Genomic DNA, 14,319 nt, shown 5'->3' with positions numbered 1-14,319 from the left:
GCGGAGGGCCCCGGCCCTCGGGGAGCGGGACGGCGGCCGCATCTGCTCCTTGTTAGGAACCGCTCGGCGCCTGTGCGCGGCGAGGGCTCCGGTGTGCTCCGTTTCCCCGCAGCCGCCCCGGGTGCACCCCCTCTTGTGCGCAGCCATCAAAGAACTTTGATCCCCGGACCTATCCCCATCCTTCCGCCGCCGTCCAGTGGAGGAGGGGGTGGGAGTTCCCGAATCTGCTCGTCCTCCTCCCAACCCGACTGGGAGTGGGATTCCCAAGGAGGGAGGGGTTCGTAGACCCCGGCCTTGCGTAGGTTCTTTCTAGAACACGGGGAGCTCTTGTGGAAATAGTGCAGATTTTGGAACTTGCCTGGGAGGGCGCGGAGATGCCTGGGCACTTGTGTTAAAGATCGGTTTACATCCCAAATCCAAAACAGAGGTCCTGTCGGTTATTTAAGCACCCGTGGATTTAAATGGCCTTTTCCACGTCTTCTCTAGCGCGACCGAGCTCTCCGCGCTGCCTCGTCTCCGAGGACTCCAGCCTGGCCGCCCCTCGTTCCTCCGCGCCCTCCCCCGCCTGCTCCCCCCTAGAAGGTTATTTGTAGCCTGTGTGGCGTGTCGGGACAGCAGCCCTCCTGGGGTAGGAATGTAGCTGCTCTTCCCAACACATGGGCCCCTTAAAGGGACAGCTATACTTTTTTTGGGGGGGGGGGCTGTCCCTCCTTGGCTGCCGGGAGGGGATGGAACTTTCCAACTCGGCCCCCTGGAGGAAGTTTTGAAAAAGATCTAGGGAAATGGCAGGAGACTTGGTGGGGGGGAGAGGGGGGTAGGTCTAATACAGATACCAACAAAGCCAGGGAGGGGATTGTCGCTTAGTGCCCCTGGGAAGGGGGAGCTGGAAGGTTCTGGGCTGAGACAGACTAAGAGGATTGTACTTCTCCAGAGCTGCCAAGACTGTCCACCCTGCCCTGAGAGGCTGTCCCTGGCCCGCACCTCCTTCCCAGCTGATGTGGTCTTCCCAGCAGTTATGGACCAGGGTGTGAGAAGACCCTGCAGAACCAGGTTCAGATGGAGCTGGGGGAGTGGAAATGGGGCAGCTGGGCTACAGCCACTGGGAAATTCTGCACTGAGGTTTTGCACCCGAGTGTGCGTTGCACCAAGATTGCTGGGAGGGCTGTAAAATTAAAAAAGTAATAAGAAAGAATCCACCACCAGAAGCCTGATGAATTAAAGCAAAAACTACAGTATGGCAACAACGTATGAATGACAGCCGTTTCATGACAGAGGCTTGGAAGGGACAAAAAGAGATATAAATGGTTGATTACTAGATTAATAGACTCCAAAGTGGAGTGTGGAGTACGATCTGTTAGGATGCATGGAGAAATTATAGTTTCTACTTGTATGTATTAAGTGGGAAAAAATTAAGAATAATTTTTTAAAATACATCCACACAGAGGCTGGAGGTGAGAATGAGGGTAGTGGTTTAACTCCTTTGGGTCCTTTTTAAAGAAAACTTGTTTTAAGTTAAACTTTGAAGCACAGGAAGTTTTCTGTGTGCAATTCATAAGGATAGTCAGTGGCGCCAAGATCTGAACTTTACCCAGCTTGGTACTGAGCCCTCCTTGTAGGCTGTGAGGTCAGAATCCTGGTTCATCAGTGAGAATGAGCAGTTACAGAGCCTGGAACCAGTACAGCCCAAATTTACCCCACCAGGATTCCTGCCACTGTGTTCCAGAGACTTAGGGAGAAGACATGGTGCTCAGCAAAGGAGTAGATCAGTTAGGCAGACCTGACCTTAGCTAGAAGTGAATTCAAGACACTGATGTTCAAAGTGCTCATCTGGATGCTGCTAGGCTCCTTGGCTCTTCCTGGCACCAGAGCGTTTGGCCCAAGCTTACATAATACCCCAGCCTTAAAGCTTTTGGAGGAAACTTTGATTGCTCTTAATAGCCACAAATGTCATCTTCTTGAGGGTTGAGGTGAGGCCACAGGCAGTCTACCTCTACTTTTGAAGAGTGGAAGAAAGTGTGTTTGTCCTGGAGATCACTTCCAGGTAAATGAAGAGATGAGAACTGTTGCTCAAGAGTGCTTGGGTAGATGAAGGGTTGTTTCTGAGGATGAGTGCAAAAGAGCCGAGCTGAGACTGGTCTCCTGTCCGTCAAGCTGTCACCATGGTTGTCATGACCGGTTGTCATGGTGCTAGGGTGACCTTGCCCCTGATGTTATTGGACTTGTGAAAGATACTTGGCTTGTCACTGATTTTGGATTTCCTCTTCTGTCCCTTCTGGAATATCAGATAACATCTTTGGGATTGGCTCATGGTATGAAGAATGACAGGTGCAAGGGAACCAGGTCTGGCCACGTCTGATGCAGAGCACGTTGGGCATGTCCATCTTCTGGGCAGTCAGAGAACATAGGAGGTCACCGAGGACATGGGTGATTTATAGGTCTTTGCTCATCCTTTCTACAGACTGACCACTAACCTTCATCCCCAAGAAGGAAAATAGGAGGGATTGGCTATACGGCTTCTTTGAGGAGATCAATACTAGGGGCTACAGAATTTCAGGGTCTTCCTTAAGAAGCTCTTGGCTAAAAAGTTCCTCTGGCCTTGTCTGTTTTACGATTGGGCAGTCTCACAGTTATGAGATGGTCTAATGCCCTTGGTGCCTAGGTCTGGTGGCCTCTTACAGCCATGGTCTCCCTGCATTCCTTGAGGGCCTTAGACACGAGGGCTTTGTCACATTGGCCTGGGCATGGGGCATCTGTGCCCCAGACTCTGTGCGGACTGCCATCACATCTTCAGCAACAGAAGTACTCCTCCTCTTCTCTGCCTAGTGGGATTCAGCGTCCCAGGGATGACTGGCTGACTGAGGAGCACGGAGTAAGGCCCTATAAATAGCTCTGATGAATGCCTGTGCTTGCCAAACTCCTTCCAGCCTAGAGCCAGCAGGATCAGGTTCTATTTCCCTGGTATATGCAGAAGCATTTGCTAAACTGGGCTCTGCACCCATTCATTTGTTCATTCATCAGCAAACTCATCTGTCCAGCACAAATCTAATCACTGCACACACAGCTCAGTGATTAAGAAGGCAGACCTCAGTTTGAATCTGGCTTTGAAGCTTCCTGGTGACCCTGTGTAAAACGTCAATCTCCCTAAACTCCAGGGTTCTTCTTGTTTGTTGCTGGGGGGGAGGGGGGCGGGGGCAGAAAGGAAGGGCATGCAGATAATAATAGCTTACCACATAAGAATACTATATCTATTAAATGAAATAATAGTATGTTCAAGCCATCAAGCACGGGCTCGGCTACCATTTTTGCTTAGACAAATGTTACCTATTTATTAGTAAGATCGCATAAGTGATGTGAAGATATCTTGATCAAATTGCATTAAGAGAAAAAAAGGCTATAGAATTCAGGTTTCAAATGAAAAGACTGCGTAAGTGGATTGGAGATGGTCCTTGTCTTGGAATATGGGAGCCAGGTAAATACTCATGCTGTAGTGTCATGTGCTAATACAGGTTTGTCATTTATTCCAGCTGGTTTTTGCTTTTCTTTTAAAAATCTTGTTCTGGGCCACGGTGGCTCAGCAGGCAAGAATGCTCGCCTGCCATGCCAGAGGACTTGGGTTCGATCCCGGTGCCTGCCCATGTAAAAAAAAAAAGATCTTGTCCTGTTCCCCTGTCCCCTCAAAAAAGAACTTAAACGAAGCCTAAGCCTGTCTCCGTCCTGCCCACACTTCCTGAAAGGAGGTCTGTTAAGCCATGCCACGAGCGCAGGGAGTCCCCTCCACCTTAGTTCTGGGAGAGGTGCTGTGAGAGGGGCTTTCCTGGCTGAGCTACCCTGTAAAGCAACAACACGATGATCTGCACAGCCGGCTGCAGCAGGTAACCTCTCTCCTTGAGCCTGAGTCCTCGTGGAGCTGAACAGTTGGAAATTCCCAGCTGTCCAGCCCGTTGGCTGTGGAGGGCGCGGGTCTCACTGGGTAGCGATGCCCCAATTTCGGAGCCGGGCTCTGGCGGAGCCTTTCCTTCGCGACCACCGTCTGCGCTCAGGAATCCCGTCCGTGTGCAGGGGATAATTGATGTGAGCCCCTGACTCTCCCCCAGCTCCTCCAGCCCGAAGTCTGACCCCTGTTGTCTCTTTGTTTCTTCCTTTTAAGCTGGCGGTAGCGATGTGACGCTTTGGGGAGCTGCGGGAAGCTGCCGTAATCAGGAGCAGCCGTTAAAAGGAGCTGCTTCTCTGGCTTCCTAGTGGGCCTTTGACTCCATTTTCTTTTCTCCTGCGTTTTTGATTTAGTAGGAAGCAAACACCCTCATTGCTCTCAGGCACCTCTTATACCCGTCAGGCAAACTTCACACGGGAGTGGATGCCTGCACGCTGCTCTGACGTTGCGCTCCCCGAACACTGTGAAAGACCCCCCAGCACTCGGACTGGCCGAGAAAGGAGGGGCACTGCTAGAGACCCAGCTGAGGACAGCCTGGCTGGGACTGGCTGCAAGCCCTGATTTGGCTGCCGGAGCTTCCCTCACCTCTGTGCAGAACTGGGGATCAGAGCTGGGAGCAATACCGGAAACAAAAGACTGGGAGCAAACCTCCCATCTGGCTGCGGCTGGGGCACAGAGGTGCTGCTGCATAATTGAGCGCCGGAGGTTCACTGGGGCTGGGGAGCTCCTGGCTCCACGTGGCACCTTTTGGAGAAGAGGGACCCTCCCACGTGTGGGTATGGGTGTGGGGCCAGGCAGGTACCGAGCAGGGTTTGGGGGAGGCGCTCGATTAGCACGTGAGAGTAAGGAAGCTGCGAGGCTGTAAACGCTTCCAGTGACCTCTCCAAGCTCAGCAGCTTCACTTCCTGGCAGGCCTGTGGGGCGGGGGCTGAGGGGTATGGCCTCACATGTGGCCCCACGTGGCCCTGCCCGGCTGCCGCGGCCTGGGCGAGGGACAGCGCCTCCGTTGGGTTGGGTGCAGCCCTGTGGAACCTGGGTGGAGATGCCAGGGCAGGACGCCTGTAAGCCTGGCGAATGTGGGGCCCTCCCTGCTCCTCTTTCCACTTACCCCAGCCCAGGCAGCTCAGAAAAGGATTTTCCAGGACTCGCTCAGAGAGGCAGTAAAAGTGAGTGCCCTGCAGTGCATTGCCCCCAAACCAGACCGTCTGTTCTTCCCGGAAGGATCTGCTCTGGAGACCATCTTTGCACCACAAACTGGGCCACAACATGAGGTCAAAAACATTGGTGAAACAAAATACTTAGGAATGCAAAAGGATTTCTGGAAGTTATAGGAATTCTATAAAGCATTAGATATATTTATTTAAAATGGTCTTTAACAAGAGAATGTCCAACTCTGGTCATTCATTGTGTTCAAAGTTAGAAGACATATTAAATGATGTATTTAGGTAGGTAGACATATATATATATTTTTAAAACCAGAATGAAGGGTGATCCCACAACTTTCCTTCTTATTAAAAAAAAAGGCTTTATTGTGATGTCATTTTCATACTGTAAATTAAACCAATTTAAAGTTTGCAATTCAATGGTTTTAGTGTATTTATGAATTTGTACAAACATCCTTATTATGTAATTTTGGAACCTATTGATTCCTCAATAAAGTCTCCCCCTCTCCAAACAAAACATTGGTGAGGGGCCGTTGGCATTAGTGAGTGCTTTGCCCCTCCCTGTGTGGTGATGAGTACACAGCATGGGGGGCATATGTCACTCTCACAGTGCCCTTGCGAGGTGGGTGCTGTGTGCTCCTGCTTTACAAATGGGAAACTGGGGCTCAGAGCTCAGGAGTGGCTGAGACTGCATCTGACCCCCAAGCCTCAGCTGTCAACCCTAAAACCTCTCAGGACAGAATATTTTAAATCCAGGTCGTCCCAGAAGGTCTGGGGTGTCTCATCTTGGATTAACCACCTCCGTCCTTTCTCAGGCCTCTTCTTCACAGGAATCCCTGTGCAAACGGAATTAATTACCTTCCAGGTGTTCTTTGGTGGAGACGTGCTTCAGAAGGCCACACCAAGGGGCGTGCGGTTGGCCCTCTCAGAGGCCCCCACCTGCTCTGGGTGGGCCCTGTGCTGTTAAAACATAGGGGTGGGGGCGGTGCTTGGAGCCCCGCAGGGCGCAGCCAGGTGCACACCCTGCCAGTTGGTGGGATCAGCCAATGAGCTCCTGGGTGGGGAAAGTAAAATTTTGAGGCCTTTGTGGAGGCATCTGGCATCATGGCTGCGTTCTGGGTTGAGAGAGTGGGCACATCCCAGTGAGGATGATGCTATCAGTGCTCATAGCTGCTTACCCTGTGCTGCGCGTATGTGATCTCATTTAAACCGCCCACCTGTGACACGTGCTGCTGACCCATCTGCTGAATTGCTCCATGCTTCAGGTTCTGAGTTCTGTCTTCCATACTTGCCCCCTAGGAATTCCTCGATGAGGCTAAAGGCTGCCTCATTCCCTCCAGAGAAAGGCAGTAAAGCACGGCTCTTGCTGCAGAAACCCCACCTCCCCTCTGTGGCTGTTCGTTCCATGTGACTCACACTAGCCAGCCTAGCCCAGGGCGCTGGCACTGCTGCTTGGCACGCAGTAGGGGTTTCTAGACACCCATCCCAGGCCCTGACAGAGCAGGTCTTAATTGCGGGACAGCTAGAAAAGGCAGTTGGGGGGGAATAGTAAGTTATAATGGTAATAGCAAGAGTCATTTTCTGTGAAGCCCTTAATATGTGCCCAGCACTATGCTAATTGCTTTTTTCTGTAAATTTACTAATTTAGTTCTCATAGCATCCATGTGAGGTACGATATAATAATCTGTCCTTATTATATCAGATTTCCTAGTGAGAAACTACTGTATAGAGAGATTAAATAACGTGCCCAGGATCAGACAGCCGGGAGCTGGTTAAGTGGGAATCTGCACCCAGGAAGTTCTATGTTCTTAACGTCATGCTCTTCTGTCTCAGAACTTTGAGATTGGCCCTTGAGAACTTCTTTGTTTTTTGTTTTTTTTTAAATTAAACTTTATTTTGAAATCATTTAAATCCTACAGGACAATTGCAAAAGTAATGCAAAACCCAAAGAGAGAACACCCACATATTGCCCCCTAAACCCCTAACTTCTGCTAAACCCCTAAGATCTACTAACTTCTAACATTTTGCAACATTTGCTGTGTCCTTCTACCTATCCCTTCTGTTTTTGTTTTTAAGAGTGGCAAGGGAGGGCCTACCTTGCTGGGGCCAGTACCACCGTGTCTGATGGGGTCCCTTTTGAAGGGCCCACTAGGAAAAGACGTCACCAGGTAGATGTTTCAAACTACCCAGGTGAGCCTGGCCTCTAGGGGCCTCAGGAATAAAAGGGACTGTGGGACAGAAGTAAGTAAAGCGATGATATTGGGTCGCAGCCTGAAGCCACAGCGAGTGAAAGGAACTCCTGCAGGAGAAGAGGGCGAACCTAACCCAGGGCGGACTGGAAAGCTACCTTAAAAAAGGACAGGCCTCCTTTTCTCTTGGGTAGGTAGGAAACTACTTTGATTTCTGGTCTTCTGCACCTCTTTTTTCCTTTGACCCTGACTCACAGCCTCTGAAGGAATGGATCATTCATTCGTCCATCAGACAAGCTTGTGCTGATCCCTCACACACCACATATCGAGCTGTGCTCCATGAACACAAAGCTGTATCGTATGCAGTGCCAGTGGCCAGAAGCTTTGGTCTCGTGAGTGAGTGGTGAGGCTGGTGTTGAGCAGGTGCTGCCGTGGAAAGGGCACCCAGACCCTCTGGGGCTCAGAGGAGCTGCCGCCTGAGCCGGGGCCCAGGTGGAGCCAGGCAGGCACGTGAGGGAAGGGCTCCCTGTGGGTTCTCGAGTTGCCATCCACTGACCCTTCTTGGTGTAGGTCCTCCTGCCCCTGGGCCAGCCCTGCCCTGTCCTGGCAGTGACGTCTGTAGGCCCCAGATCTCTCCGGATTCCAGGTGTCTTGGACGAGGCAGGTCCATTCCTGTGCGGCTCCTTGCTGCCACCCCTTCTGTAATGCCATTTGTCTTGCCACCTGGGCGTCCCCTTCCCGGAGAGACGCCACCTGTGGGGGCCGCCAAGGAGCTGCAGTAAATGGACCTACCCCTTGATTGGCCTGGGTGTAGTTTAGGGTCATCTCTCATTGCTTATCCTCACTGAATAAGTCACATCACTGCCCCCCATGGGCGGGAGGAGAGAGGCGGACAGGCTGTAAGCCAAGTCCCTGCTCGTGGGATGACGAGCAGCGATGCCATGGCTACTGGAAACCCAGAATCTGACGCTGCCCTGCGCGAAGACCGGCCGAGGCTCTGTGGGGTCCCCTTGGGCTCCCCATTCACCCTGGACCTGGTGATAAGGGGGCCTTACCTGTTAGGCCCCACCGTGACCACTCAGGCGGCCGCAGTGACTGACCGAGCATGCAAAGCATGTGCCGAAGTGGCGTGGGAACTGTAAAGAGAACCTGCAAAGCATTGTTACTCGTAATCAGAATTCCTGTTCCTCCCTGGACTATTCAGCACCCAGGGCTCTAGTTCAAAAGGCCCGGGCCCCCCACTTCCCTTGCTTCGCTGCTTTACCTTAGGGCATAGGAAATTGGTCTTCAGCCCAAGCAGTAGCCAGGAGTGTGATCACTGCTTCAGACAGAGACATGCACTGCACACCTGCTAATTGAGAATCGTGATGAGAGGACCCTGACCGCCTGGTGCTTTTTTGAACAAGGTTTTAGAGGTTCTCATGATAGCAATACCATTTGTGGGAGAGGATATATGAAGTGGTTAAGAGCAGCGGCTCTGCGATCAGCCTTCCTGCCATGTGACCTCCCTGCAGACGTAACCTGTATCCTCAGCTCTGCAGGGCTGGTGGAGGTCACGGCGCCACCACCGGGGGTGGCTGTGAGGGGTCAGCGATGGTGCACCAGGAAAGCGCCTAGTGGCGTGCTTGCAGGACACTTGGTGCGTACTCCATATGTGTTAGTTGCATTATTAAAAAGTATTTGCTGTGTGCCAACCCCTGCTAAGCATCTTACGTTAGTCAGGGTTCCCTAGAGAAACAGAACCAACAGGAGAGATCTGTAAATATGAAATTTATAAGGGTGTCTCAGGCCACCATGGGAATGGAAGAGACCAAATTCCACAGGGCAGGCTGTGAAGCTGGCGGCTCCGATGAAGGGTCTGGATGAACTCCACGGGGAGGCTCGCTGACTGGAGAAACAGGGACAGTCTCTTTTCTTCCTCAAAAGCCTTTGACTGATTGGATTATCTCATTGTGGGAGACCCATCTTAGTTGATAACAGATGTGATCAGCCACAGGTGCAGTTAACTGACAGATGATTTAATGCACCAGCCTCCGGTTTATCAACCAGCCAGGAAATACCCTTGCTGCAGTGGTCAGGCCAGTGCTTGCCTGACCAGACAGCCAGGCAGCATCACTTGGCCAAGTTGACACCAGAACATAATCACCACCCATGGATTATTTAACGTAATCTTTACGAAAACGCTTTTAGGTAATACCGTTCCTCCCATTTTACAGATGAGGAAACTGAGCCTCAGAGGCATTAAATACTTTGTTTCCAGTCGTACAGCTGCTGGCGGGCCAGGACTGGAACCCGCATTTGACTGCCATGCTGAGCTCTCAGCACCCTGCTAAACTGGGTTTTGTCTGTCCGGGACGGTTTCCGTTCTCAGAAAGAAGCAGTGATGGTGATGGGGTGGAGGTGGCTGGGGAGGTGTGGGGGTGCACGTTCGTTCAGCCCTCAGACGCCCCAGTGAGCACATGGGTGTGTGTTCTTAGAGCTGGGTGCCTTGGTGATCGGAGACAGCAAAGCCAGGGGAGACCCTCCCCTTGTTGAAAACGTTGGCCCCAGAGCGAGGGGCACCCCTGAGCGGCTTTCCAAGCCAGAAGCGTGGCGAAGTTGCTGAGGGCCACCCCTCCACGTGGGATTTGCCTCGCCACTGTGTCCCCTGTTCCCTTGCTTCGGGCACCGCTCTTGCATTTGGAAAGGGTTGAAAGCTGTCCTTTCTGATCACAGCCCAGCCTCAAGGACAAAGGCAGCCCCTCCACCTCCGGGACCTCGAGGGCCACGGCTGTCCAGGAGCGCTTGCTTTTGGGGCGCAGTGTGTCTCTTTACTTTAGGAAAGGCCTGGTCAAGGGCCGGCCTGACCCAGGGCTGCCCAGCCTTCGCGGAGCCAGCGCAGGTGCTGCTGGGCATGTGGGAAGTGGGGCGCTGCACTGCCTGTGGCTCTCCTGACGCCCCTCGCGTGGAGCGCTTTGTTCCCAAGTGAGGTCAGGAGCTCCATCACCGCTCAGCCAAAGGCAGGGTGGGGCCCTGGGGATCGCGGGCGAGGCTCCTCTTCACCTGCAGCAGCCCTCTCACCTGCAGACAGCGGGCTCTGCTCTTCCTGCTCTCCCAGCCCAGTGCCTGTGCCTTAAAACCAAGGTCCTCTGGGGAAAGATTAGACCCTGCGTCTCCACACCCCTGTGCCTGCACCGCTACACCCTGCACCCCTCACTGCTGTGCCCCATGCTCCCTGCACCCCCCACCCCCGGCTCCTTTGTGCCAAGGCATGAGATCCATTTCTTCTACACGTATTCTCCTGTCCAGTCCTTGTGGTCTTTTTACAAATGTGGAGACCGAGACCTAGGGGTGAAGTGGCGTGTGCAACGAGGTCAGGTTGGTGGCGGAATGCGGGCCTGTCTGGTCTGGGCAACCTGCTGGTCCTCCACCCCTGCCTTCCCCTCTGCTCTGTCCCCCCTCTTTACTGGACCCTGTGCTGGGCACCCCGCACTCTCCTGTGTGTGGCACTGTTGGCATTTGGGTTCTCTGCAGTGGGGCTGTCCGTGCAGTGTGGATGCTTTCAGCCCCTCCTGGCTTCTGCCCGCTGGGCGCCAGTCCTGACCACCTGGCTATCTCCACCCCTGGCCAAGGGCTTCTGGACAGCGAGCAAAGTCGTCCCCATTGAGAACCACTGACTGAGCCTCTTTTTTCCTCCTCGCTGTGCTTCCCTGGGCAGGGTCCCTGCTAGGGAGCTCCCTCTTGTGCAGCCCCTGAACGTGTCCTCTTTGCTGTCAGCCTGGCCAGACCTCCCTAAGGTGGTCTCTGCAGCTGTGGTGCAGAGGTCTGAGAGGCCATGTCTGTGGCCCAGGTCTGAGTGAGAAGAGCCCCTGTCCCTTCTAGTGCTTTCTGAGCAGGCCTGAGAAGATGGGGCTGGGGTCTGCAGGCTGCCCTGGGAAATAATCTCCCACCCTGAATTTGCAAAGCGACTTGGGGAGACAGAAACTGTGGGGTTGGGTGAGCCTGCTGGGGTGCGGAGCTGCCCCACCTGCCAGGGTCTCCGGGGCGCCACTGGATGCCCGCCCCTCTCCCTCAGCGTTTGGGGAGGGGATGATGCCTCGGCCAAGAGCCTGGCGAGTGCTGTGGCCCCTGGCCTCAGAAACACACATTTCTCTGCCATTTCAGGGGTTCGCAGATCCCCATCTGGCCATCCACCTGCAAGAAGGGCCCTGCCTCGTGCTCATTCTCGGGTTGAGGCCAGGAGGGGCAGGGTGCACCCTGGAGGGGTGGCAGCTCGCCCTCTTGTCCTGCCCTGAGCCCTAACTGAGCCAGGCCAGTGATTCTGATGTGAGGCAAGGATGTGCCTCAAGGAGCTGAGCCAAGAGAGGGGAGGCAGGCCAGGGAAATGGTGAGGGCGGGGGGCAGTGGGGTGTGGGCTGAGCCTGCTGCCTCAGACCAGGGGGGACAGGGCGCATGGGGAGGGAGCGGGTGGGGAGGGCGGTGGGGTGGCCACAGGCCTGAGCGGTTAGATGAAGGCTGGGAGCCCGAAGTGACCCTGGCAAAGCCCCCTGTTCCAGCTGAGGCTGGGTCGGGGACACCGTGCCCTTCCCACGCCACCCGGGCATCCTGCCGGGCACGCTGGCGAGGACTGCGGCAGCTGGTCATGGGACTCAGCGGGCAGAGCGCTTGATGCGCGCTGGGCAGGCCCTCCTGCTGAGGCGGGGCAGGGCCTGCCCCTTGGACAGGAGGGCCCTGGCCGTCCCCGCCCCTCTCCACCCCTTGGCCCCCCTCATGGCCACCCTTCTCCCCAGGGGCTCCTGTACTAAAGGGACTTCCACCATTTTAACCCCACTCATGTGTCTTGTGTCCGTGACCAAGTCTCGAGGCCCTGGACAGAGGTGGAATCTTCTGTATCTCCACCCGGGTTTGGGGAGGAGGAATTGGAGACCTGCTGATAGCACACTTTCTCCTTCCTCCACACCTGCCCGCTGCGCGGATCACCGCATCTGGGCCTGGAGGGAGCCAGAGGGCCCTGCCTGGCCATTTCTGCCCAGGGAAGGGGTGGGGGGGCGTGCGGGGTGTCCCCTGAGCACCATGCCCACCTGGGCTCCCGGCCCTCCCCCTGTGCAGGCTTTGCGTGGGCGGAGCCGAGCCCCCACCCACCCCCGTCCCTTTTCCTCCCAGGCCTGGCCGGCAGCCCCGAGTGCGCCTGTGGCCGCAGCCACTTCACGTGTGCGGTGAGCGCCCTTGGCGAGTGCACCTGCATCCCCGCCCAGTGGCAGTGTGACGGGGACAACGACTGCGGGGATCACAGCGACGAGGACGGCTGTAGTAAGAACCTGTTCCCGGGGCTGGGGAGCCGGCCGAGGCTGGGGTGGGCCCTGTGGGTCCCCTGCAGCAGGCTCAGAGGGCCGGGCCTGCAGACGGAGGTTTCTGGCCTGCCACCCCTGCCCTGCCTCTCCTGTGCTCACGTGCGCAGCCCACCCAGCCTGGACGCAAGTGTGGGGGAGAGCGCCCCGGGGCAGCAGGCGGTCCCTCCGGGTAGCTCTCCCTGATGTTTATGTGCAGAGGCATTTGTGTACGTGTCCTACCTACTCTGCATTTTACATTTACAGACTCTACATGGATGCAGATGATTTCCATTTCTTGTCTTAGCTATGCAGGCATAGCTTTTTTAAATATCATAAATTTTGGAAGAAATCTTACATTTTCTTTAAATCACCCTCTGCCCTTCATAGTAGTGGCCTGTGCCCAGGTGGCCTGGGTGCCCTGGCTTGGATGTGTAGAGATGCCGCTGCTGAGCCAGCTGCTGGGGTTTGGGGAGGCGGTCTCTCACCTGCAGCACTGTAGCCGCCGGTGCTAATTAATCTAATGAGAATGAAACTACAACCTGAGCCTTATTAATTAACCCGTTCACTAATTGTGATGATTGTAAATGCCTCACTTTCATATGCATTATCTCGAAAGGCCTCTGTAAGCCGAGTATAATTATCCCCATTCTACACTCAAAGAAACTGTTGCTCAGAGAGGGTAACTGACCTCTCAGTATAAGTAATGAGTTCTGGAAGTGGGGTTTGAGCTACATGTGTTAATCTTTGTTTAGTAAGAGAAGAGAAAGAGACACTCCAGCTCTCTCTTTTTCCCACTTCTGTTTCTCTTGCTCATGTTTTCTTTCTCCGTTATCCATGGTTTGACTTCCTGGGGTGGTTCTCCCCCGGCCCCGGGACCCCTGGCCATCACTCCCCTCTGGTGGGGCTTCCGTCCGCTGGGGCAGGAGCAGGGTGTGCGCGGGGGCCGGGGCGGCCGGGAGACCTGGGACCAGGCATGGGAAGGGGTTCGGGCCGGCACCCGTGAGCCACGCATGGGATGGAGAGCCCTTCTGTCCCCTCCTGGACTCAGTGCTGCCCACCTGCTCCCCACTGGACTTCCACTGCGACAACGGCAAGTGCGTCCGTCGCTCCTGGGTGTGCGACGGCGACAACGACTGCGAGGACGACTCGGATGAGCAGGACTGTCGTGAGTGCTGCAGACCGGGAGGGCTCCCTGGGCTCCGCTCCCCACTGACCGCTGACCACTGACCGCCCCCGTGCCCGCAGCGCCCCGCGAGTGTGAGGAGGATGAGTTCCCCTGCGGAATGGCTACTGTATCCGGAGCCTGTGGCACTGCGATGGTGACAACGACTGCGGCGACAACAGCGATGAGCAGTGCGGTGAGGGGGCCCGGGGGCGGGTGGGCAGGCGCGAGGGTGCAGCCGTGGTGCCACCTCAAGCCCCGGCTGCAGGAAGGCAGGGGGCGGCCCCCCACCCCAGAACCAGACCATGGGGCAGGCCCGGGCTCCCCAGGGCCCAGCTTTCCCCAGACCATCCACCCTGGGTCTGCAGGGCCTTTGGGTGGGATCACAGCCCTGGGGGCAGCAGGCACCTGTGGGGACCCTCAGGACAGCTTCCGCCCCCCAGACCTGCGCAAGTGCTCCGACAAGGAGTTCCGCTGCAGCGATGGTGGCTGCATCGCTGAGCACTGGTTCTGCGACGGCGACACCGACTGCAAGGACGGCTCTGACGAGGAGAGCTGCCGTGAG

The 14,319-nt window shown here is 55.2% G+C and overlaps 1 protein-coding gene across 1 annotated transcript in view; it reads left to right on the top strand.

Moving 5' to 3' along the window:
• The first annotated feature begins 8,206 nt into the window (after window positions 1–8,206).
• The window catches only part of LRP4 (LDL receptor related protein 4), a 40,893-nt gene continuing 34,780 nt past the window's right edge, over window positions 8,207–14,319 (top strand). The window contains 9 exon segments of the mRNA XM_077114794.1: window positions 8,207–8,399; window positions 8,798–8,922; window positions 9,999–10,164; window positions 10,381–10,635; window positions 12,426–12,572; window positions 13,641–13,757; window positions 13,838–13,870; window positions 13,873–13,950; window positions 14,198–14,314. Of these exon segments, the coding sequence (XP_076970909.1) occupies window positions 8,207–8,399; window positions 8,798–8,922; window positions 9,999–10,164; window positions 10,381–10,635; window positions 12,426–12,572; window positions 13,641–13,757; window positions 13,838–13,870; window positions 13,873–13,950; window positions 14,198–14,314 (1,231 nt within the window).

Source organism: Tamandua tetradactyla, chromosome 8 (genome assembly GCF_023851605.1).
Source record: "Tamandua tetradactyla isolate mTamTet1 chromosome 8, mTamTet1.pri, whole genome shotgun sequence".
NCBI classification, from domain to species: Eukaryota; Metazoa; Chordata; class Mammalia; order Pilosa; family Myrmecophagidae; genus Tamandua; species Tamandua tetradactyla.
Note: the sequence above shows the minus strand (reverse complement) of the source record. Positions and strands in the feature narration are given on the sequence as shown.